General features: G+C 53.3%; 2 protein-coding genes across 7 annotated transcripts in view; one reads left to right on the top strand and one right to left on the bottom strand.

The window, feature by feature from the left end:
* The first annotated feature begins 126 nt into the window (after positions 1 to 126).
* LOC110258919 (USP6 N-terminal-like protein) lies at positions 127 to 20,363 on the top strand. 6 transcript variants are annotated; one of them, XM_021082200.1, is made up of 19 exons: positions 2,957 to 3,149; positions 4,017 to 4,165; positions 5,104 to 5,253; positions 6,154 to 6,302; positions 7,778 to 7,924; positions 8,985 to 9,104; positions 11,601 to 11,671; positions 12,125 to 12,201; positions 13,007 to 13,073; positions 13,276 to 13,356; positions 13,569 to 13,676; positions 14,793 to 14,902; positions 15,383 to 15,431; positions 16,136 to 16,256; positions 16,941 to 17,035; positions 17,211 to 17,276; positions 17,699 to 17,798; positions 18,033 to 18,185; positions 18,470 to 20,363. In XM_021082200.1, exons 7-19 carry the CDS (start codon positions 11,609 to 11,611, stop codon positions 18,913 to 18,915), a joined length of 1,536 nt encoding a protein of 511 aa, XP_020937859.1. In that variant the 5' UTR covers positions 2,957 to 3,149; positions 4,017 to 4,165; positions 5,104 to 5,253; positions 6,154 to 6,302; positions 7,778 to 7,924; positions 8,985 to 9,104; positions 11,601 to 11,608; the 3' UTR covers positions 18,916 to 20,363. The 6 variants fall into 6 exon arrangements, with proteins under 6 accessions (XP_020937860.1, XP_020937859.1, XP_020937857.1 ...); XM_021082198.1 differs by having other exon boundaries at positions 8,981 to 9,104; XM_021082199.1 differs by lacking the exon at positions 6,154 to 6,302 and having other exon boundaries at positions 8,981 to 9,104.
* Positions 6,945 to 21,916, bottom strand: part of LOC110258920 (leucine-rich repeat extensin-like protein 5) — a 73,609-nt gene continuing 58,637 nt past the window's right edge. The window contains exon 4 of the transcript XR_002341282.1: positions 6,945 to 7,080. The gene's annotated coding sequence lies outside the window, so the exon portion shown is untranslated. The remainder of the gene's footprint in view (positions 7,081 to 21,916) is intronic.

The raw sequence follows: 21,916 nt of genomic DNA, 5'->3' as shown, positions 1-21,916 counted from the left end.
TATATATATGTAAAGTCATGACATCATACACCTTAAATACATACAATTATTTTAATGGCCACAACCATGGCATACGGAGATTCCCCAGGCAGGTATTGAATCCAAGCCCTAGCTGAGAACTATGCCACAGCTATGGCAAGGCCAGTTTCTTTAACCCACTGTGCCAGGCCTGGAATGGAACCTGTGCCTCTACAGCAACCCAAGTCACTGCAGTTGATTTGTAACCAATCACAACACAGAAGGAACTCCAAATATATGTAATTTTAATTTCTCAATTATACTTCAATAAAGCTGGAAGACAAAAAGACAAAACTGTTAGAATGGAAATGAGTCAGTGTTTTCCAAGACAAGTGTTTTCCAAGGTACAGGCAGGAGGTGACACAAAGAGGCATGGGAAGATACTTGCGGTGATAAAATATTTTGCATATTGATTAATATGGTGAGTACACTACTATATGTATTTGTCAATACTTGCAGAACTTTCACTAAAAATGATGAATGGTATTCTGTGATGATTGTGACTTAATACACATGTTACACAGCCACTGACACTGGCCCCAAGTTAATGATGGTCCCTAGCGTTGGTATAAGTGCAAAAGCTCTGCAGTGTCCTGGGGGCAGGAACAGAGCACGACTGTGATACACACCCTTCCAAGGGGTGCTGGACACCTGGGGAGGTGGGCCAAGGGACAGTGGGACAAGGCCAGGCCTCCTGGGGGAGATCAGTTTGGTCACAGGACCCTCCCCCGAAGGCAAGAGCTTCCAGGTAAGGGGCTCAGGGCTGATGCCGACCAATGAGATGGGCCCTCATGGATGGAATGGCAGTGACATCATAGTTCCGATGCTGCCTGGCACCCACTCTGCTTCGTGTCCGAAGGCAGTTGGGAGCTCTTGTGGTCTCTGACCTGCTCTGGAGCTTGCTTGTCTGTCCTGTTCTGACCCACCATCCCCCTCATCCACCTTGTCACTGTTTCTAGAGGAGAGGCGCACCTCCAACAGTGAGAGCTCAGAAAGGTAAGCAAGAGAGGCACCCTCATCCCTAATGGGCACCTTGGGCACAGAGGCCACTTGGCAGGTGACCCCCTTCCCCATGAGCTGTGGCTGAGCTGACACCAACACTGGAGCACAGAAGGTGAGCCAGAGGGATGTAGCCCCTCAGGGAACCAAGGGGTGCCAGCTGCAGCCACAGCGCCCAGGCTCATGAAGGTGGCCAAGGTCAGAGCTAAGATTTTTGGAGTGGGGAAGGGGGGTAGGTGAAAGGAAAATGAGGATGAAGAGAAATGGAAGTGGGAGGATGGGGGCAGGAGGAGGTGATGCAGGGGAGAAGGAGGAAAGATGAACAGTGAAGGAACAGGGCAAGAAGGATGAGCAGGAGGAGGACCAGCACAGAAAAGAGGAGCAGGAGGACAGGAGGCCAAGACCAGCCCAAGCCAGCTCCTTGATGGTTATGTTGGGGTCCCTGCAAATGTTTTACTTGAGTGATCCCTTGGTTTGATGCTCAGACGTGGGGAACCTCAAGGTACTGATTGAGGCCTGAGGGGAAATCACTGGCCTGATTCAAGACTAACCACAAGAGCTTCCTCTTCACATCAGTACCCTCCTGACACTGCTAACAAGCAGTGGGAGAGGAGGAGTGAGGGAAGATCAGGGTTCAGGGACAGCTGCTTGTGAGAGTCCAGGTACCCAGGTCCATCCCATCCCAGTCACCTTGCCTGCATGGAGAGATGACCCTCCCCCTAAGGAAAGTCAAATTTCAGGCCAACGGTTCAGGGCTGCTCCTGGCCAATGGGTGGGCTCCACTGTGGGTGGAATGGCAGTGACCCCAGAGTTCTGTCTGTTGCCTGGCACCCACTCTGCTTCCTGTGCCCAGGCAGTTGGAGGCCCTTGTGGTTGCTGACCTGCTCTGACGCTCGCTCGCCTGCCCGCCCTGCTCTGACACACCTGATTCCCACACCTTCCTGATTGACTTGTTATCATTTTGAGAGGAGAGGCCCACATCCAACCGCGAGAGTCAGAAAGGTGAGCATAAGCTGCACCCTTGACCCTACCAACACCTCAAGGAAGGAGAGGCGACTGGTTGGTGTGTGGACCACTCAGGTCTGGGCCTGAGGTGACAGGGACCTCCAGCACCAAGCCCCTGAGCATGTAGCCCACTCAGGGCTCTGTGGGGTATGGGCTGCTGCCAGAGATGCCTGAGTCCCTGTGAAGAGCCTGAGGTGAGAGCTCAGAACCCAGGCCCAGTAAAGGAAGAGAGGGAGAAGGAAGGAGGAGAGATGATGCAGGAAGAGGAAGAGGAGGATGTGGAGGAAGAGAGGTCTAGCCAAGGAGAGATGAAAGTAGGAGGAAGGGTGGATACAGGAGGTGAATTAGGAGGAGTTAAAAAGACAGGAGTGAGAGCAAGAAGAGTAAGGATGAAGGAATTAGAGCAGGTAGATGGAAGAGGAGTAGATGAAGGAGTGGGAGAACTAAGCAGGAGAAGATGGGTGGATGGAAGTGATGGATAGAAGAGGAAGAAGGAGAGATGGAGGAGGGGGAGGAGGAGAAATAGGGGACCCAGGCCAGCCCAGAGCAGGTGGTACTGCAATCCAGATGGGGTTGCTTCAGTGGTGTAGTGAGCCCCAGGTTTGATGCTTGGACCCTGGGTACCACAGGGAGCTGTGTGAGGCCTGGGTGGAAAGTCTCTGGCCTGATTTAAGTCCATTGGCAAGGGATTAGCGTCCACATCACTACTGTCCTGGAACCCCTAATAGGGAGGGGGAGAGGAGGAGTGAAAAAAGGTCATGGTCGGGGGACCAAGTGTTTCTGAGGGGCCCTGTGCCCGGGTTCATTGCCTGCCACTACAGCTGGCCCAGTCACCTTCCACTGCCAGCTGACTGTCCTGTCCCTGGAGGAGATGACCTCCTTGGTTATAGATTCAGTGCTAACACTGACCTCTGACCTTGGTCCTATTTTGGGTGGATTGGCAGCAACCTCCCAAGTTCAACCCTCTGCATAGCACCCTCTCTGCTTTGTGTCCCCAGGCAGTTGGAGGCCCTTGTGGTCTCTGATCTGCTCTGACACTCGCCTGCCCTCCCTGTTCTGACCCACCGACCTGAACTTGGGTCCATTTATACAGCAGAGACCAGCTCTAACAGCAAGAGGCCAGAAAGGTAAGAAAAACCTGCACTGCATACTAACTCTTGGGGACAGGGGCAAGCAGGTCGGTGACTCAGTCCTCCCTGGTCTCGGCCAAGATGATGCCAAACCCAGCCCTGACCATGAGCCAGCTGCGTGCAGTCCCTTGTGTCTCCAAGGGGTGAAGGCTGCTGCCCACAGTGCCTGATTCCATGTGAGGGGCCCAAGGTCAGAGTTCAGAAAACTGACTCCAGGTGGGGGGCACGGTGGGAAGAAGATTAGACAGAGAGGTTTCAGGAGGAGACGAAGTGGAGGAAAGAGGGAGGGGAAGGGCAGGAAGGAACAAAGGAGCAGGAGGAAAAGTGTAGCAGGAGGAGGACAAAGGAGCATGAGGAGATGGATGGATGGAGGCGCAGCAGGGGGTCCAGGCCAGCCCGAGCCAGCTCTATGGGTTCCAGGAAGGGTCCCTGCAAAAGCCATGCCTGAATGAGCCCCTGGTTTGATGGTTGGACCTCAGGAACCTCAGGGAGCTGGGTGAGGATGAGGTGGGAAATCATTGGCCTGATGCCAGTCCAACTGCAAGGGCTTAGTGTCCACATCCGTATCCACCTGGCACTGCTGACAAGCAGCAGGAGAGGAGGAGTTAAAGAAGGTCAGGGTTGGAGGACCAGCTGGTCATGAGAGTCCAGGTGCCCATTTCCAGCTCAGCCAGGCTCCACCTGCTCCTGGTCCCACTCCCCTGTGTGGAGAGAGGATCTCATACCAAAGGAAAGTCATTTCATAGGTCAAGAGTTCAGTGCTGCTCCTGGCCAAGGGGATGGCTCATTTCCACTGTGGGTGGAAAGGCAGGGGTCCCAGAGTTCTGCACCCTGCCTTATACCCACTCTGCTTCATGTCACCAGGCTACTGGAGTCCCTCAGAGTTGCTGATCTGCTCTGACACTCACTCGCCTGCCCACCCTGCTCTGACCCACCTGATCCTCACACCCGCCTGGTTACCTTTTCACCATTTTGAGAGGAGAGGCCCAAGTCCAACAGTGAGAGTCAGAAAGGTGAGCTTGAACTTCTCCCTCACCCACTACCAACACCTCAAGGACAGAGGCCACTGGTGGGTGCCTGCACCACTCAGGTCTGGGGCTGAGGTGACAAGGACTGCCGGCACCAACCACTGAGCATGCAGCACCCCTCAGGGCCAGAATGCCCAAGTCCCTTTGAGGAGCCTGAGGTGACAGCTCAGACTCCTGGCCCAGAAGGGAAGAGGGGGAGGAGGAAGGAGGGGAGAGAATCCAAGTCCTGGAGGAGGAAGAGGGGAAGGATGGGGAGGAAGGAAGGTCTAGCTGGACCAGAATTGGATGGAGAAAGGAGGAAGGACGAGATGATTGAAGAGGAGTATAAAATACAGGAGGGTGAGGTAGTAAAAGACAGATGGTTGGGGAATAGCAGGAGGAAGGAAGCGGAGGAGAAGTGGGGAGATGGAGGTGGATGGAAGAGAATGCAGGTGAGATGGAGAGGGGAGTGAAAGAGAAGCAGGGTGTCCAGACCAGCCCACGGTCTGCTGTATTGAGTTCCAAATGGTGTTTCTTAAAAGTTGTACCTGAGGGAGCACCTTGTTTGATGCTGTGACCCAGGGAACCTCAGGCAGCTGGGTGAGGCCTGGGTGGGAAATCTCTGTCCTGATTCAAATCCAAAGGCAAAAACTGAGGGTCCACATCACTATCCTCCCAGAAACCTCTAAGATGGAGGAGTGAAGGAAGGTCAGGGATAGGAGACCAAGTGTTCCTGAGGGTTGATATGCCCAAGTCCATTGCCTGCCAGGCTACAGCTGCCCCAGTCACCTTCTCCTGACAGCCTTGTCCCTGGAGAGGATGACCTCCCTGGTTATGCACTCAATGTTGACCCTGATCTCTGACATCAACTCCACTGTGGGGGAATGACAGTGAACTCACAATTCTGCCTGCTGTCTGACAGCCACTCTGCTTTGTGTCCCCAGGCAGTTGGAGGCCCTCGTGGTCACTGACCTGCTCTGACGCCTGCTCATCTGTCTGCCCAACATTCTCTGGCCCACCTGATCCCCCACCCGACTGGATACCTTGTTACAATTTTGAAAGGAGAGGCCCACATCTAACAGTAAGTGAGAAAGGTGAGCAGGAGCTGCACCCTCACCCCATACCAACACCTCAAGAACAGAGGTCAATGGGTGGGTACCCGGATGATTCAGGGCTGGGGAGGAGGTGATAAGAACCTCCAGCACCAAGCACAGAGCTTGCATCTCAGACACCTGGCCCAGAAAAGAAAGGTTCAGAGTAGGAGGGAGGGGAACAGATGCAGGAGAGGAGAAGGATGGGAGGAAAGAAAGTCCAGCTACACCAGAGTTGGATGTAGGATGAGGGAGGGAGGAGTGGTGAGTGAGGACGAGAAATGAAGACAGGAGTGAGAGAAAGAAGAAAAAAGATGGAAGGAGTGTTAGGCAACTGATGGAGGAGGAAGAGTTAAAAGAGGGGGAGGACTGAGCAGGAGGAGATGGATGGTGCAAGAAGTGGATGGAAGAGGATGTGGAGGAGAAGCAGGGGGTCCAGGCCATCCCTGAGAGTTGGTCTTGGGTTCCAGTTTGAGTTGCTAGAGAGTATACTTGATTTACATCCTAATTTAATGCTGCAAACTCGCTAACCATAGGGAGCTAGGGAAGGACTGGGTGGGAAATTGCTGGTCTAATTCTAGTCCAATGGCAATGACTTAGGGTCCACCAGGGAACCCCAAGATGGAGGGGAGAGGAGGGGGGAGGAGGAGTGAAGAAAGTGCAGGGTTAGGGACCAGGTGTTCCTGAGTTTTCATGTGCCCAAGTCTATCACCTGCCAGGCTACACCTGTCTGTTGTCATCCTCCCCTGCTAGGTTACAGCCCTGTTCCTGAAAAGGATGACCTCCTTCATTTTGGGCTCAGTACTGACCCTTACTTATGATCTTAGCCCAATATTGTGAGGAATTAGAATGAACTTGCAGTTATGCCAGCTGCCTGGAACCCACTCTGCTTCATGTCCCCAGGCAGGTGGAGGCTCTTGTGGTCACTGACCTGCTCTGAAGCCTGCACATCTTCTGGCCCTGATCGAACCCACCTGATCTCCACACCCACCTGCTTACCTTCTTACCATCTTGAGAGGAGAGGCCCACATCCAACAGGGAGTGTCAGAAAGGTGGGCTTGAGCTGCACCCTCACCCTCTACCAATATCTCAAGGGAAGAGGACTGTGGTGGGTGCCTGGAGCACATGGGTCTGAGGTCAAGGTGACAAGGACCTCTAGCACCAATCCCTGAGCATGAAGCCCCTTCTGGGTTCCATGAACTACGGGCTGCTGCCAGAGGTGCCCGACACCCTGCAAGGAGCCCAAGGTTAGAGATCAGGCTTTTGTCCAGAAAAGGAAGAGAAGGAGAAGGATGGACAGGTGAGGCTGAAGGAGGTGCAGGAGGATGCAGGAGGAGGCGGAGGATGGGAAGGTCTAGCAAGAGGAGAGATGGATTCAGGAGAAAAGGTGGATGCAGCAGGATGGAGGGAGAAGGTGAATGAGGGGGAGAAGTAGGCACAAGAGGGAGAGGAAGAGGAGAAAACATGAGTGGAGGAGAGGTGGAGGATGCAAGGAAGATGGATCAGGAAGAGCATGAAGAGCAGGAGGATGAAGAGGAATAGATAGAGGAGAGGGAGGAAAGGACAGAGGAGGAGGACATGGATGGATGGAAGAGGTTGAAGGAAAGATGGAGGAGGAGGGAGGGGAAGCAGGGGTCAAGGCCATCCCAGAGCAGGTGGTATGGCGAGCTGTGTGGGGTCTCTTAAAGGGTGTACCTGAGTGAGCTTCTGGTTTGATGCTTGGACCTGGTGAAATCCAGCAGCGTGGTGCGGCCTGGGTGGCAAATTTCCAGCCTGAGTCAAATCAAACTTCAAGGGCTTAGAGTCCACTTGAGTACTTTCTTGGAAACCCTAAGTGAGAGGGGAGAGGAGGAATGAATGAAGGTCAGAGTTGGGGTCCAAATGTTAGTGAAGACCTATTTGCCCAGGTCCCTCACCTGCCAGGTGACACCTGCTCCTGTCAACTTCTCCTGCCATGTTACAGCCCTGTCCCTGGAGAGGATAACCTCCTTGGTTATGTGCTTAATACTGACCCAGACATCTGACCTTTGTCCCAGATGGATGGATGGAGCGGGGAGCAGGGGGTCCATGCCAGCCCAGAACCAGCTCTATTGGTGGCCACCTGGATGGGGTCCCTGCAATGCTTGTACCCTACTGAGACCCTGGGTTGATGCTAAGTCCCAGGGACCTCAGGAAGCTGGGTGAGGACAAGGTGGTATGAAATAGCTGGCCTGATTCAAGTCCAATGGCAAGGGCTTAGGGTCCACATCAGAATTCTCCTGGCACTACTATCAGGCAGGGGAGAGGAGGAGTGCAAGAAGGGTTGGTGGACCAGCTGGTTGCAAGTTTCCAGAACAGCCAGTCTCCATCTCCCCCTGCTGATGCTCCCCTGTGTGGACAGAGGACCCTCCCAGAAAAGAAAGTCACTTTTCAGGTCAAGAAGTCAGTGATGCTCCCGGCCAATGGGATGGGCACCATATTGGTTGGAATGGCAGAGACCCCAGAGTTGTATCTGCTGCTCTGAACCCATTCTGCTTCGTGTCCCCAGGCAGTTGGAGGCCCTCGTGGTCACTGACCTGCTTTGACGCTCACTCACCTGCCTGCCCTGCTCTGACCCACCTGATCCCCACACCCGCCTGGTTACCTCGTTACCATCTTGAGGAGAGGCCCACATCCAAAAGTGAAAATCAGAAAGGTGAGCAAGAGCTGTACCCTCAGCCCCTACTGACACTTCAAGTAAAGAAGCCCATGGTGGGTGCCTGGACCACTCTGGTCTGAGGTTGAGGTGACAAGGACACCCAGCACCAACCACCATATGCACAGTCCCCTTAGGCCTCTGTGAAATGTGGGCTGCTGACAGAGGTGCCTCAGTCCCTGTCAGGAGCCTGAGGTCAGAGCTCAGAATCCTGGACCAGAAGTGGAAGAGGGGGAGTAGGAGGGAGGGGAGAGATTGTAGGAGGAGGGGGGGAGAGGATGCAGGCACAGGAGGAGAAAGAGGATGGGGAGGAAGGAAGGTCAAGTCAGAGGAGAGATGGATGTAGGAGAAAAGGTGGATGCAGGAGGATGGAGAAAGCAGGTGAGTGATGAGGAGCATTAAAGACAGGACTGTGAGGAAGAAAATAAAATTTTGATGGATGGGGAGGGGGATGATGGAGGAAATGTAGATGGAGGAGGGAGAGTGGGAGGACCATGCACGAGGAGATGGAGGAGTGGGAGGTGGATGGAAGAGAAGGAATGTGAGATGGAGAAGGGGCTGAAGTAGATTTTCAGGTCCAGGCCAGCCAACAGCCTGATCTACTGGGATCCACGTGGTGTCACTTAAAAATGTACCCATGTGAGCCACTGGTTTGATGCTCAGACCCAGAGAAATCTGGGAGCTGCTCTTACCTGGGTGGTCCATCGCTGGCCTGAGTCATGTCAAACCCAGGAACTTAGGAGTCCACATCATTATGTTCCCTGAACTCCTAAGAGGGATAGAGAGAGGAAGAGTGAGCAAGGTGAGGGTTGGGGGACCAAGCCTTCCTGAGTTTCCAAATGCCCGAGTCCATCACCTGACAGGTTAGAGCTTCCCCTGTCATCTTCCCCTGCCATCCTGTCCTGCTGGGTTACAGCCCTGCCCCTGGAGATAATGAGTCTCTAGATACAGGCTCAACATGAACTGTGACCTCTGCCTTCAGCCCTATTGTTGTTGGAATAACAGTGACCAACAGTTCTGTCTTCTGCCTGGCACTCACTTTTTTCTTGTCCCCAGGCAGTTGGAGGCCCTGTGGTCTCCGACCTGCTCTGACGCTCGCCCGTTTCTCCACCTCTCCCACCCCATCCCTGGGTGCATTTCCACCAAAGAGGCACAGCTCCAGCAGCGAGAGGTCACAAAAGTAAGTGTGACTTGCACTCTCACCACATACTGACACTAGGGGACAGGGGCCTCTGGTGGGAGCCTGGAGTGCTCTGGTCTGTAGCCTAAGTGACAAGGACCTTCAGCACCAACCAACTGAAGATGCAGCCCACTCAGGGATCTGTGGTGTGTGGGATGCTTTCAGAGGTGCCTGAATACCTGTGAGGAGCCTGAGGTCTGAGCTCAGACCACTGGCCCAGAAAAGGAAGGTGGGGAGGAGTAGTGAGGAGAGAGGATGCAGGAGGAGGAGGAAGAGGTCGACGTGCAAGGAAGCTGGATCAGGTGGAGAGATGGATGTAGGAGGTGGAAGGATGAATAGCTGGTGGAGGAGCCATGGATGGGGAGGAGGAACGTGGAGGACTGTTGCGGAGGTGGATGAAGGAGACACGGGCCCTGGGAAATGGGCAGAATGTAGCATTGAGACCATTGTGGATGAGTGTGGATGTTGGAGGAATGTGGAAAAGTGGTGTTGGGAGGCGGACATTAGGGAGACAGAGGAGGAGGAGGTCAAGAGGGGTGAATGGAGGGACGAGGAGCAGCACCGGGCAACTGCAGAGGAGGAGGTCTGAGTTCAGGCAACTCTCCAGGGCCCACTTGTTCCTCAAAGCCCCTTCTTTGGCCTAAATCCTAGAGGTTGCTCATCCATCTTGCCTGAGATCAGAGACCCCAGCTAGGTGAGCACATGTGGTCTGTGAGCTGGGGTGGGGACACAGAGCCTCACCCAGTTCAGCATGCTGTCCCCCATCGTTCCATGTGTCATCTGATCCACAGAACCCAGCTGTGTTCCCCATTGGCTAGACCCTCTTTGTGTTGTCCCACAACAGATGTGTCCCACCACATCAACAGGGAAAATGAGCCACTTCCCCCTGTGACTTGTTCACAAGTGTGAACCTAGGGATGGTCTCATAGCACAGTGGCCACCTGTGGTCAAATGTGTCATCCTGTCCCCAATCCTGCCCTCCTCCTGATAGGCTAGCACTCTACTCTGATTCACCAGCCAGAATCAGCTGAGAGTTAAGAAGAATGGAGCAGATGGGAGCCTCCTGTCCTAGAGACCTCTGGTCCCCACATCCCAATCTGCCTCCCCAGTGGGCACATCTGGGGTAGGGGCATGGTTAGGGAAGAGCTTAGTGGGCAGGAGCAAAGGGCTGTTCTTGGCTGGGTGAGCACCTGATATTATTTAAACCTGTGCAACTTCCACTCCCACCTTCAGAGCCTCTTGGGGCCCAGAAAGTGGGGAATCTGACTCAGAGCTTTTTTCTTAAAATTCACACATCAAATGCAATTGCTAAAGTATACGACTGAGAGGTTTTTAGTGTATTAGCAGATCCATGCCACAACCACCACTATTTCCACCTTCCACTACCTCATCACGTAAAATCTCTTAGTATCAGATACTCCCACTCAGCCCTCCTGCAGCCCTGGGGACTGCTGACCTCTTCCTGTATCTCTGGGCATGGCTCTGCTGGATCGGGCTCCTCCTTGGAAACTCAAAACAGGCAGTCTCTGTGCCTTCTTTCTTTCCTGAGCATCATCTCTGTCCATGTTGCAGCATGTGGCAGTGTTTCACTCCCTCTCTGGTTGAATGATGTTCCTCCACATTCTGGTCATCAGGCCATCTGTCCAAGGAAACTTAGATGGGGCCCACCTTTTTGTTCTTGTGAGTTGCTCTGCTATGAACATACATGTTTAGACGTCTGCATCCCTGTCTTCCTCTCTCTTGGGTTTATATCTGGGAGTAGAACTGTTGGGTCATGCAGCGGCTCTTCATTTAACTTTTGGAGAAAGGATTTGTTTTCCATAGACATTGCACCACTTTACAATCCTGTCAGCCATATAAGAAGTTTCCAGCTTCTCACATCTTCATTTAATCAGTAACATTCACTCCAGTGGGGAGACGTTCAGCCCTCTGGTGGCTTTGATTTGCATACCCCTGATGCTAATATTGAGCCACGTCTCCTGTGCCTGCTGGGCTTGTTCTCTAAAGTTGGGTTGACTTTGGAGAAATATCTATCCGGGCCCTCTGCCCATTGTCTACTTGGTCCGTTTCTATAGTGGAGTTAGGAGTTTGGCCATATTCTGTACACCGGGCCCTTATAGGTCAGGTCATTCTCATATTTTTATGAATTGTGTGGGTTGTCTGAGCCAGCAGGAGCCTCCCCACCTGGCAGCTGCCCTCCCCTTGGCATACCTGAGCCAGGAGTGCACCCCCATGTGCTGCAGGACAGCCATTTCCATGGACCTCTGGGCCCCCTTCTTGATCTCCATCATCTCATTGTGATAGGATCTCCCAGGCTGCTGGGAGGGGTCTATTAAGTGGAAGTGTTAGGATGTTTGGGTTGTCACCTACCTAGGCAGCACGGTTTTCTCCCCTCTGATCAGATAGATGGGGAGCCTCCAACAGGGAGCCCACTTTAACCTGTTGGTGCTCTGGAGCTCTTCCATGAAGTGGAATATTATGATTTTTGTCTTGCAGCATCAAACATGGTGAAGATGGAGACTCTGCTGGCCCTGGAACGAGCAGAAATAGTGGCCAAGTATGAGCAGGTGAGGCCCCAGAGGGAGTGATGTCACTAGGAGCAGGTGCAGCTGTGGCAGGGGTCAGAGACAAGAACAGACAGGGAGGCCTGGTGGGGACCAGAGCCAGGTAACAGGTGAGGCCCAAAGGGGCATCATCATCAGCAGGAGCAGGTACATCACCCAAGTGGGAATTATAGCAGCCCAGGTGCAGACCACAGCCTGAAGGGGCAGGTGAGGCCCAGGAATGGAGTCACAGCCCATGGGGGCAGGTATGTTCCTGGTAGGATCGGATCCAAGGTTGAGCAGGTGAGGCCCATGTGGGGGCCAGAGGCAGCAGGAGCAAATGTGTCCCAGGCAGGATCAGAACAGGTAGGAGCAGGTAAGGGGCAGGGTCTTATGCTGGGCCTGTTGTCAGATGTTCCTTGGCGCCCAAGGACACCCTGCATGTAACTTCATCTCATTGCACCATCTGGGTTTCAGGGGCACCAGTCAGGGTCTCCAGCGGACCCGGACCCATGGGATGATTCTGACCTCTCGTGCTACAAGGTCACCTACAGGTTAGTATTTTCACTATGAGTCATCTGGACACCCCCTCCCTCTCTCCTTGGGGAGGGTTGCATTTGGGGAATCAACTCTGGAGGCAGGACCCTTCAGCCTAGCTCAGGGCCTCTAGCCCTGGTGGCCACTGGGGACCAAGGTCCACACTAGACTTTGGACAAGAGTGCACAGGGGAGGTAGTACAGGCAGAACTGGGGGCTGGGCCAACATGGGCCTCAGCTCTGTGGCCTCCACATCCATACTGGGGAGAGCCCAGGGCATCCATCCAGCAGGGTCAGGGCCAGGCTGGTCTGCAGCGGCTCTACAGAGCGTGGCCACAGGGAGGGGGCACCTGGCCAACAAGTCTCCGAGGGCAGTGGGCCCAGACAGGGGGCCATGTGGGGACAGCACAAAGGGCAGTGAGATATTGCTTTAGAGAGATGGTCAGGGGACAGTCATGCAGAACCTGGAAGCTCATGGGTAGGTGACAGAGGCAGGTGGAGTTTCATCCCTTGTCTGGTGCCAGGAGACACAGGGTAGGAGGCATGGCCCAGCCATGATGGGTGAGGGGAGACTGGGCCAAAGTTGCTGGGTCAGCTCTGGGAGAGGCTGCTCACCTGTCAGGTCAGGAGTGGGGGTGCACAGTGCAGAGGGGGTGACCAGCCCCATTGGAAGTAGGGGCTCCACCTGGGGTGCTGCAGTCTGCTCCAGAGCTGGCATCCTCCTTGGGTCCTCCTCTGTTTCTGGGTGTCTCTGGTTAAGATGGGGGGTGGCAGGGGTTTCCAGGCACCTGGTTCCCACAGCTCTACTTCTCCTGCCTTGCAGATGGGAACAGCCTGGCCTCAGCACCCAGGGCCTCAGCATCCATGGCCTCAGCACCCACAAGGCGAGGGTGAGAAACCATCTGTGCTATGCTGGTGGGAGGTAGCCAAGGGGTGTGGCTGTGGTTCCCTGCCTGACCCCAGAGCAGCCAAAGGGTCCTTGGGCTGTGAGGGGTCTGTGCCTTCTTGCCTCCTCTAAGATCATGGCCCTGAGTCAGGGCCACTCTAGGGAAGCTAGCAGCTTGGCTGACACCACCATGTCCCCTTTTCCAGCAAAGAGCCCAGGACATTAGGCGAGCCACTAAGTGGGTGAAGATGCTGAGGAACTGGAGTAAATACCAGGGCAGTCGAAAGGTAGAAACCTGAACATCCTGACCCTGAAGAGAGCTGCCCTGGGTCCCCTGGGGCTTCCCTGGCCACTCTGGCCCAGGACACCACAGGGTGGACCAGACATGCCCACGCCACATGTAGAGACCAGCCCAGGTCCAGGCAGAGGCAACTTCTCCTGAGCATCCATTGTGCCAGGTGTCACCTGCACCTGTTTTAGGGCCCCTTCTTTCCTGCAGATGCGCCGGCGAGTCTACAAGGGGATCCCCCCACAGGTGAGAGGACAGGCGTGGTCTCTGCTCTTGGATCTGGAGAAGGTGAAGGTGGAGAACCAAGGGAAATACCAGGTATAGCCCATCCACCTGTGCCTCAGGGACCCTTCACCCATCCCCAGATTTCCTGGCCCCTCCCAGGCTCACAGGCCCAGGGCCCACTTGTCAGGAAGTCCCTGCCCACATCCTCACTGAGTCCCCCTGGCCCAGTGCAGTCACTGAGTCCACAGATGGACAGGTACCACCTGGCTTCACACTAAGGCCTCCCAGAAACCTGAGGGGGACAGAGTCACACAGAAAGGAACAGAAGCCAGGAGGAAAGAGCAAGGAGACCCTCACACAAATCTTGGAAGGAGATGGCCAGACCAGATGAACACAGGCCTGACTAACTTGGGACAAGAAACAGGTCTCAAACCATTGACCCAGAGAGGTCCCTGCCCCCAGCCAGTTCCTGACACTCAGCCCCTGTCCCCAGTGTACCCGAGGTCCCACAGCTCAGGGTGGATGCTCTATGCACCTGGTTGAGCAGCATCATCAGGGGAAGTGAAGGGGGAGCAGGTGTGATAGTGGCCACAGATGTCCGAGTTGCTCAATGATGGGCAGTCTGAGAGGCCCAGAGCATGGTGGGCATCCACTGACACTGTGGGAAAAGAGCCAGCATCACACTCGGTCCTCATGCTCTCAAAAGGTCCTGAAAACCAGGCATGGGCTCCTTTTCTGGCCCTCTGCCTCACCCAGCCTGTATGTGGTGGGACTGGGAGGGGTCAAGGGACAGAGGCCCAGCTGCCCTCCCAGCCTCCCCACTGCCCTGGGACACCCACACCTGGGAGAAGCCTCCCAGGAGATAAGCCCAGGGCCAGGGTGGCAGCACTGTCATCCTGGACTGCCTTGTGTGGGCTGGGAGAGGAGGGAGGCTGTTGGCCTGGTCATTGTGTCACTATTGGGTGGGGGGTCTGAGCCTTGGAGAAGCCACAGGCTGATCATCCACAGGCCGACGTCCCCTGCCCAGTGATGCTGGACACAGGCTGTGACCTGGGCACCCTTGTGACCCTACCTGGCTTCAGAAACAGGCAAAAGAAGGATTTCTCCAGAAAACACTTGTGTTGAACCAGCAGCACCTGCTCTGCTGTGGCAGTTGGTTAGTTTTAGGCTTTTTACCTCGCTATCCCCTACCCTTGACTCTACCCACAGAGAATGAAGGAGCAGGCCAGGCTCTACTCTCGGGACATCAAATATATTGACATGGACGTGAGCCGCACCTTCCAAAACAATATCATGTTCCAGGAGCGGTATGGCATCAAGTGAGGATGCTGAGCCACTGGTCCCTGGGCAGAGGGGCAGGGGGTGATGGTCAGGGGTCCTGGGGGAGGGGAGACTCGAGGATGAGGCTGGAGCTGAGGTGGCAAGAGTGGGGCCTGTGCAGAGCACCTGCAGAAGTAAAAATGCACAGGGCAGGCACCCTGAGGGAGATTGGCTGTGCCTTCATAGGTCAAAAGGCCCCCGTGTGGAGGGGAGGGTCCCTGGGCAGCAGAGAGCAGGCTGCACAAGGACATAAGAGGATAGAGTGAGTGTCAGATGGGTCCAGATGTCACCTCATTTAGATCTTTGTCTACTTTTTTAGACCATCTGCATCATTTCTAAAAGTAAAGTGGGATGGAACCTGCAATGCTATCACCCCATCCTACATTAGTGATCCTTGCTCCATCCAGTGTTCCACACACACCACACACTTGACCAGTGGAAGGCTATGTTTATAGCGAGCCCCATTGTCCCCTTTCCAGGCAGCAAGCCCTCTTCAATGTGCTCACAGCTTACTCTGTCTACAACACAGTGAGTACCCACCCCTGGCCAGCCATCCCACAGTGGCCCTGCTTCTTAAGTGGCCTGTTGGCACCAGTCAGCATGCCAGCTCCAACAGCCACAGAGGTGATGCAAGGGGAGCTCTGCTCTCAAACTGACATGGATGGCTGGGGTGCAGACCCCACTTTTAGGACAGAAATGGCACATTATGCCTAGGCTGTGCCAGCCCATGAGCTTGGGAATGTTTTATAGCAAGTTCACATGGGCCTAAAAAGCATTGCTATGGTGGTGACACTTGAGTTTGAATCCTGAAGATGCCATTTCATGAACCAGAATCTTAACAGGGATGAGAGTTCCCAGCAACCCAAACTCCTGTGTGGCTCCCTGGAGGTGGCTCCGCACCCCACCTGCACTTTCCAGAATATTCCCTCAAGGAGCACCAGCTGAGATGACCACACAGGATGACCAAAGTGGGGTCTGCAGCTGCTCCACCACCACCATGGCCCTCCAAGCCTCACATATGCCTGTAAGCAACCCCCACCTGCCCTCATGGCAGGACCTCCAAACCTTGCTGGTCCTCAGCACCCGGCATGCCTCGTCTGAAAAAGGGGGCCATGGGATGGTGCCCAGGCACAAATGGGAGACCATCCAGTAAGTAGCTGAGGAGCAAGTGCCAGGGAGAGGGTGGTGGAGGCCTCCAAGGGGGTCCCTGCAGCCATATCTGACTCTTGCAGGAGGTGGGCTACTGCCATGGCATGAACCAGATTGTCGCTGTCCTGCTCATGTTTCTTAATGAGGAGAATGCTTTCTGGGCACTGGCTCAACTGATGGACAACAAAAGACATGCCATGCATGGTAGGTGACTACCCTGGAGAGCTGGATGTGACTCAGCGACAGGAGTCGCCCTGCAGAGTTCCCCCCAGCTAACAGGGACTAGCTTGGTCCATCTCCCGATCAGCAAAGGGCACCAGCTCCCCCCACAGCCCTCTGTGTCCCACAGCCATGGCCCTCAGCCCTGTCCTTGTCCAGACCACACCATCCCTGCTGGTCCCTCTGCCTCTCTTTTGCCGCCCACCAGGCCACCTCCAACCCCACCCCAAGCCCCTGATCAGAGGAGGCCCAGGTGGCAGTGTCTCCCTGCTGTACCCCCTCCCCCCGCCTAACTCTCAAGCCCAGGAAATGTTCATGCACACCCCAACCCCCATCCCATGGGCCACATAACCTGCCCCTCAGTACTGGGGTCCTCATCCCCTTCCGCAGCCACAGTGGGGAGGGGCTGTGCCAGAAACAGATACCTGCCTGATGCTCAGCACTGAGCACCTGCCAAGCTGGGCCTCTGTGAGCAGGTTCTCAACCCTGGGCCACCCCAAGCCTCAAAGGCAGTCAGTCATGTCTGGGAAGATCCATGTAGCCAGGCTGGGGTGGGCCTTGCACACTGGAGTCACTACCTGGGGAGGAGGCCTTGGGCTCCCAGGACACACAAGCCCTTGCCAGGCTCACCTCTGACTTCCAGTGGGGGCGGTCCTTGGGGCTTCTCAGGCTTCTTCATTCCGGAGTTCCCAAAACTTCAGAGATTGCAGGCCCATCATGATAAGATTCTGGAGAGGACTCTTCCCAAGCTGAAGAGGCACCTGGTGAGTAGAGGCAGCCCTCAGAGAGCCTGGCCTGCCTGCACTTTCATCTTTCTTGTCCTGGTGCAGCCAGGTCTGAGCTGGGATCCACTGGTTGAAGGGGGTTCCTGCACAGGGTCCCCAGGCGGGGAGGACTCGGGCCATTCAGGCCAGCCCTAAACATTCTTTCCTCTGTCAGGACAAGGAATACATGTACACAGAAATTTATACTAAGCTGTGGTTCCAACATTGCTTTATTGACCAGGTAAGTGTACCCAGGGAGACTAGGTCCCCAAGAGGCATCCCCCCAGGCAAGCCCAGAGCCCTGGGGAGGGGGCGTCTGGGGTCCTGAGGCTGAGCCATCTTCCCCTGGGCTCCTGTAGGGAAGGCTGGGTCAGGCTGGGGGGAGGGCAAGCATGTGCCCACACTGCAGTCAACCCCAGGCTCCTCTGAATATCTCCTGCAGAGCATGGGGCTGTCTTTTGTCCCCAGGACAGTGGAGGTACAGGCCAGGCTGGCTGGGACCTCCTCAGTCCACTCAGTTAAGAGCTGTACGGCTTTTTTGGAGGCAGCCTGTGGGACTGCAGAACCCAGAGGCAGTGGGAGCTCCTAACCTGTGCTGGGACACCCCCCCACACACCTCATGCCCTGCTCAAACCGCCCCTCCTGGGCCTGCTGTCCCCACAGACACCTTTCTCACTCACACTAAGACTATGGGATGTATACATCCTGGAGGGGGAGCGAATGCTCACAGCCATGGCCTATACAATCATCAAGCTGCACAGAAGTGAGTAAGCCCGAGCCTGGGCCACTCAGGCCACAGAGGAGGGCCAGCCAGGACTCAGGCTGGGCAGGGTCCCTGGAGAGGTGGCAGGAATGGGGCTGGCTCCTGGTTGTGGCACTGCTGTGGCTCTCCTGGGCCCAGCCGATCATGCATGCTGCCCCCAGGGAGGGGCCCCAGGGTGGGGGCTGAGCCTTCCCAGTGGGGGCCCTGTTGGCTTGATGACATCCCCATCCCCAGAACACCTCCTGAAGCTGCCCCTGCAAGGCCTGTATGAGTTTCTTCAGGACAAGATCTCCGGGCCCTGGGCCCTAGAGGATGATGCAGTGATCAAAAAGCTACAGGCATCAATGGCTGAACTGCACAGGAAGAACTGGGACCTACCTCCCCCAGGTGGGCTCAGCAGGGGTCTTCTCCTGATTCCCCCTCCAGGGCCGTGACCTGTGGAGCATCCCAGGGCCTTCCTGTTCACCCTGTCCACCTCCTGGTCTGCTCTAAGGCTTGGCTGGCAGGGGTTGGGCCCCAGGGCAGCCTAAGCAGATGCTGACCCTAACCTTACCCAGCCTGAGGGATGGTCTCAGGGTGAGGCCAGGGTGGCCATTTGGGCCACCAGGAGGCCCACCCTGCACAGACAACGCAGCCTGGGGGAGATTCTGATCCAGTGTGCTCACTTCTAGCAAAACCTGAGGAGTTCCCCACGAGGACCCTGGGCGTGGAGCGATCATCCCTGGAACCCAAGCCTTGCCCAACCATTATAAGCATTAAGGAACTCTCTGGAGAAGACGGGCCTGACCTCCCTGGCCCACCTGCTAAGCACCAGCAGCCCGGACCCTCACACAGCCAGGCCTGCCTAAAGGCTGAGGAACACCAGCAAGAGCAGACCATGGCACCACAACTCCGTTGGAGGGCCCGAGAGCCACCACGTCTGGCCTGCCCGTTTCCACCCCTGGACATACCTCAGGACCGGATGTGGCCGTGGAGATGGGCTTCTCTTCCCAACATCCCCAGGAACTATGAGTGTCCCCTCAAGTGGCCAATTGATATAGGATTCGAGCCCGAGTGTTGGGACCTTTGCCCCTCAGCACGGGCCAAGGTCGCCCTCAGGGCCACATTGCAGGCCTAGCCCTGCAGTCCCACAAAGGCCTCAGCCACAGGTCCTGCCCAGGCCCACTGAACACGCAGCCATGGGGCCCAGGACACCCCTCCTGACCCATAGCAAGTGCAGCCAATGCCCCTCCCAGGGCCGTGATCAGCACGGCCAAGATAGGATACGTGGTTTCAATTTCATTACAATTTGTAACGCTACTCCATCGTTTTGCAAATGACCCTCTGACATTATCTATGACATAAAGGGCATTTGTGATGAAGTTTTTGACAAAAATCCAGTGACTTCTAGGATTTGTCTTTCAAATGACATGCATCTAGCCACTTGTAGCATGAAATTATTGAATCCCAAATCCCAGTGTCCACCACAGGGTGGCAGAATTCATCTTCTGCCTCAGTCATCAGGCTGCAAGTATTCATGGAGCAGACACTTCCAAAAACATCTAAGCATTCCTATTAAGGAGCTCTAATGGCAGTGTACCAGTAATTTCCCACTATAAATCTCCTAGAGCTAGTTTCATTTCTTTTTTGTTACTATGATGCAAAAATGGTAGTGGTGAATTTGGTAGGGTTTGCAGCATGTCTCTAATGACCTTAGACCATGTTATTTCCAGAAACTGGCCTAATCACTTCAAACCCTTTAGTTTGGCTAAACAGAAGAGTTCTATTTGGCTAAATCTATTTACCACAGCTTGCCTAGTCTCCCAAGCTTCTCCCTCTGAGACAAAAACTATTATGAAGTTGTCAGTATAATGAATTAACTTACTTTAGGTATGGTAATACATAAGTCTTTTTTAAAAAGTATGACAGTATGCTAAATCTATATCTTTGGGGGAAAATAGTAAACCTATACTGTATTCTTTTGCATAGAAAAGTAAACTATGCCTGACGGTTCTTTGTTTCTAAAAGTTAATCTGGAAGCATAAATGTATGCAAATTGCAATTAATTTTCAAAAGAGTAATGAGTCTTTCTAGAAGGCAAAACGAATTATAATGTTAGAATCATATCCTGGCTCAGAAATACATATCGAATGCAAATCATTAACAAAACATGAATTAGCCCAATTTCACAAAGATATATTTAGAATAAGGATATTTCAATATAAAATATGGAATCCCTGCTGTGGCACAATAGGACTGGCAGCACCAAGGACACAGGTTCAATCCCCGGCCTGGCACAGTAGGTTAAATAAAAGATCCTTTGTTGCCACAGCTGTGGAGTAGGTTGCAACTGCATCTCAAATATGACTCCAGGCCTGGGCACTTCATATGCCACAAAAAAATGTTTCAATTAGGATCATTTTAGTTGTAAATGAAAGGAAGATCAAATGAAATTGTTTTTAAATGTAAGGATATTTGTTGACTTGCTTATGTAAATGCAAACTCCAAAACCTGGACAGCCTCAGAATGCACTGATAAAAATGATCAATTATACTATAATAAAATCCTTTACTTTTTGTATTCTTATCCCACTTGTCAGTATTGAATTTATCTTAAATCTTACAGCCTGAGCACTAGAAGGAGTACAATCTGTAATAATTCAGAGAAGAGCCTCTTTCTATGACACTGGCAGAGGTAATTGACCCTGAATATTAGGTGGAAAAGGAGAAGCTATAACACTGGTGTTGGGAAGAATATTTTTGAAGAAGTGATTAGACCTTGTATGGTAAGGTTCTGGACTAGACCTCCAGCTAAGTTACAGAGATCAGTTGAGCTGTGGGTGAAAAGTGAAGCCAGGAAGAACTGACACTGAAGGAAGAAGATGAGAAGTAGAAAATGCAGCTCTAAGATCAACTGCAGTAGCAAAGGAAAGAGTTCACCACTCTAACCATTTCTTTTAATTTACCCTCAGAAACAGGACCCTAGAGGTGCCATAAGGGGCATAAGGGGTGGACTATGGTGAATATGGTAATGTATTGCCCAGCTCCCCTTTCAAAAAGAATAATATATTGCTCCTATTGCTGGCAGTGCTGGTAGCAGACAACCTCTTGAAGATTTGAATATGCCTCCTCATCAGAGACCTCATGTCCTTACCCAGAGCTGTCTCTCATGGCTTTTGGATCAAGAAAGTTTCAGGCATCACTAGAGATCAAATAGGAAACAGAGTCTTGTTCAAGAAGGAAGTCGCTTGTTCAACCAACAATTGCAGAATCTAGGAACATATGTGGAAATGGACCTTTTAGCTATTGGAATGGAGAAGGGAAAATATAAGCCTTCACATGGGAAATTCCATTAGCATGGGGGTTTTCCCCCATGAGTATGGCTACCATGAAGTACAAAATGGCCAAAGCTTACTTAGCACATACTGTATACTAAACATACAGGAGGGTATTCCAAACTTTCAGTCTAGGGTGTCCCACATGGTTCTACAGCTCAGCCTTCAGCAGGAAATACCAATTTTCCACTCAGTTAATGATTCTTGGTGATGGAAGCTATAATGACACAGTGAATTCTATGATGGCAAGTGATTTGGTTTAATTTACTATATATTGTGCGAACTTTTTAGAGATGATGGTGAGTGGAGTAGTCTGGCAGTGAGTGGATCATGGATTATGTTCCTTGAATAATAAAACAGAAGAACTACAACAGAGGGAATAAATATACACCCAGAGTATATTATGACACGATGCTGTCTCCCTCAGGTTGAGATGGTTTTGGTTTTTTGTTTCTGTGTGTTCATTTGTTTGCTTGTTGGCTGTGCCAATGGCAGGTGGAAGTTCCTGAGCCAGCAGTGAAACCCACACCATATCTGTGACCTGAGCCACAGCAGTGAAAACACAGGATCTTTCATCCATTTTTCCACAAGAGAACTCTCAAATTGAGGAGTTTTAATGACCTAAGATGCCACAAATTTTTTTTTTCTCTAGAGAATTGTGCCCTATGAGGGAGTTAGTGGTGGCCTTTACTAATGGAATTTTGGACACTCAGCAGGGACAGGAGCCAGACAAGAATTGGGAACAGGTAGCTTCTATTGCTCATTGTGTCTATACAGAGCTTTCTTCTCTGCCACATTGCACAGT

The sequence above is a fragment of the Sus scrofa genome, unplaced genomic scaffold (assembly GCF_000003025.6).
Source record: "Sus scrofa isolate TJ Tabasco breed Duroc unplaced genomic scaffold, Sscrofa11.1 Contig56, whole genome shotgun sequence".
Taxonomy (NCBI): Eukaryota; Metazoa; Chordata; class Mammalia; order Artiodactyla; family Suidae; genus Sus; species Sus scrofa.
Note: the sequence above shows the minus strand (reverse complement) of the source record. Positions and strands in the feature narration are given on the sequence as shown.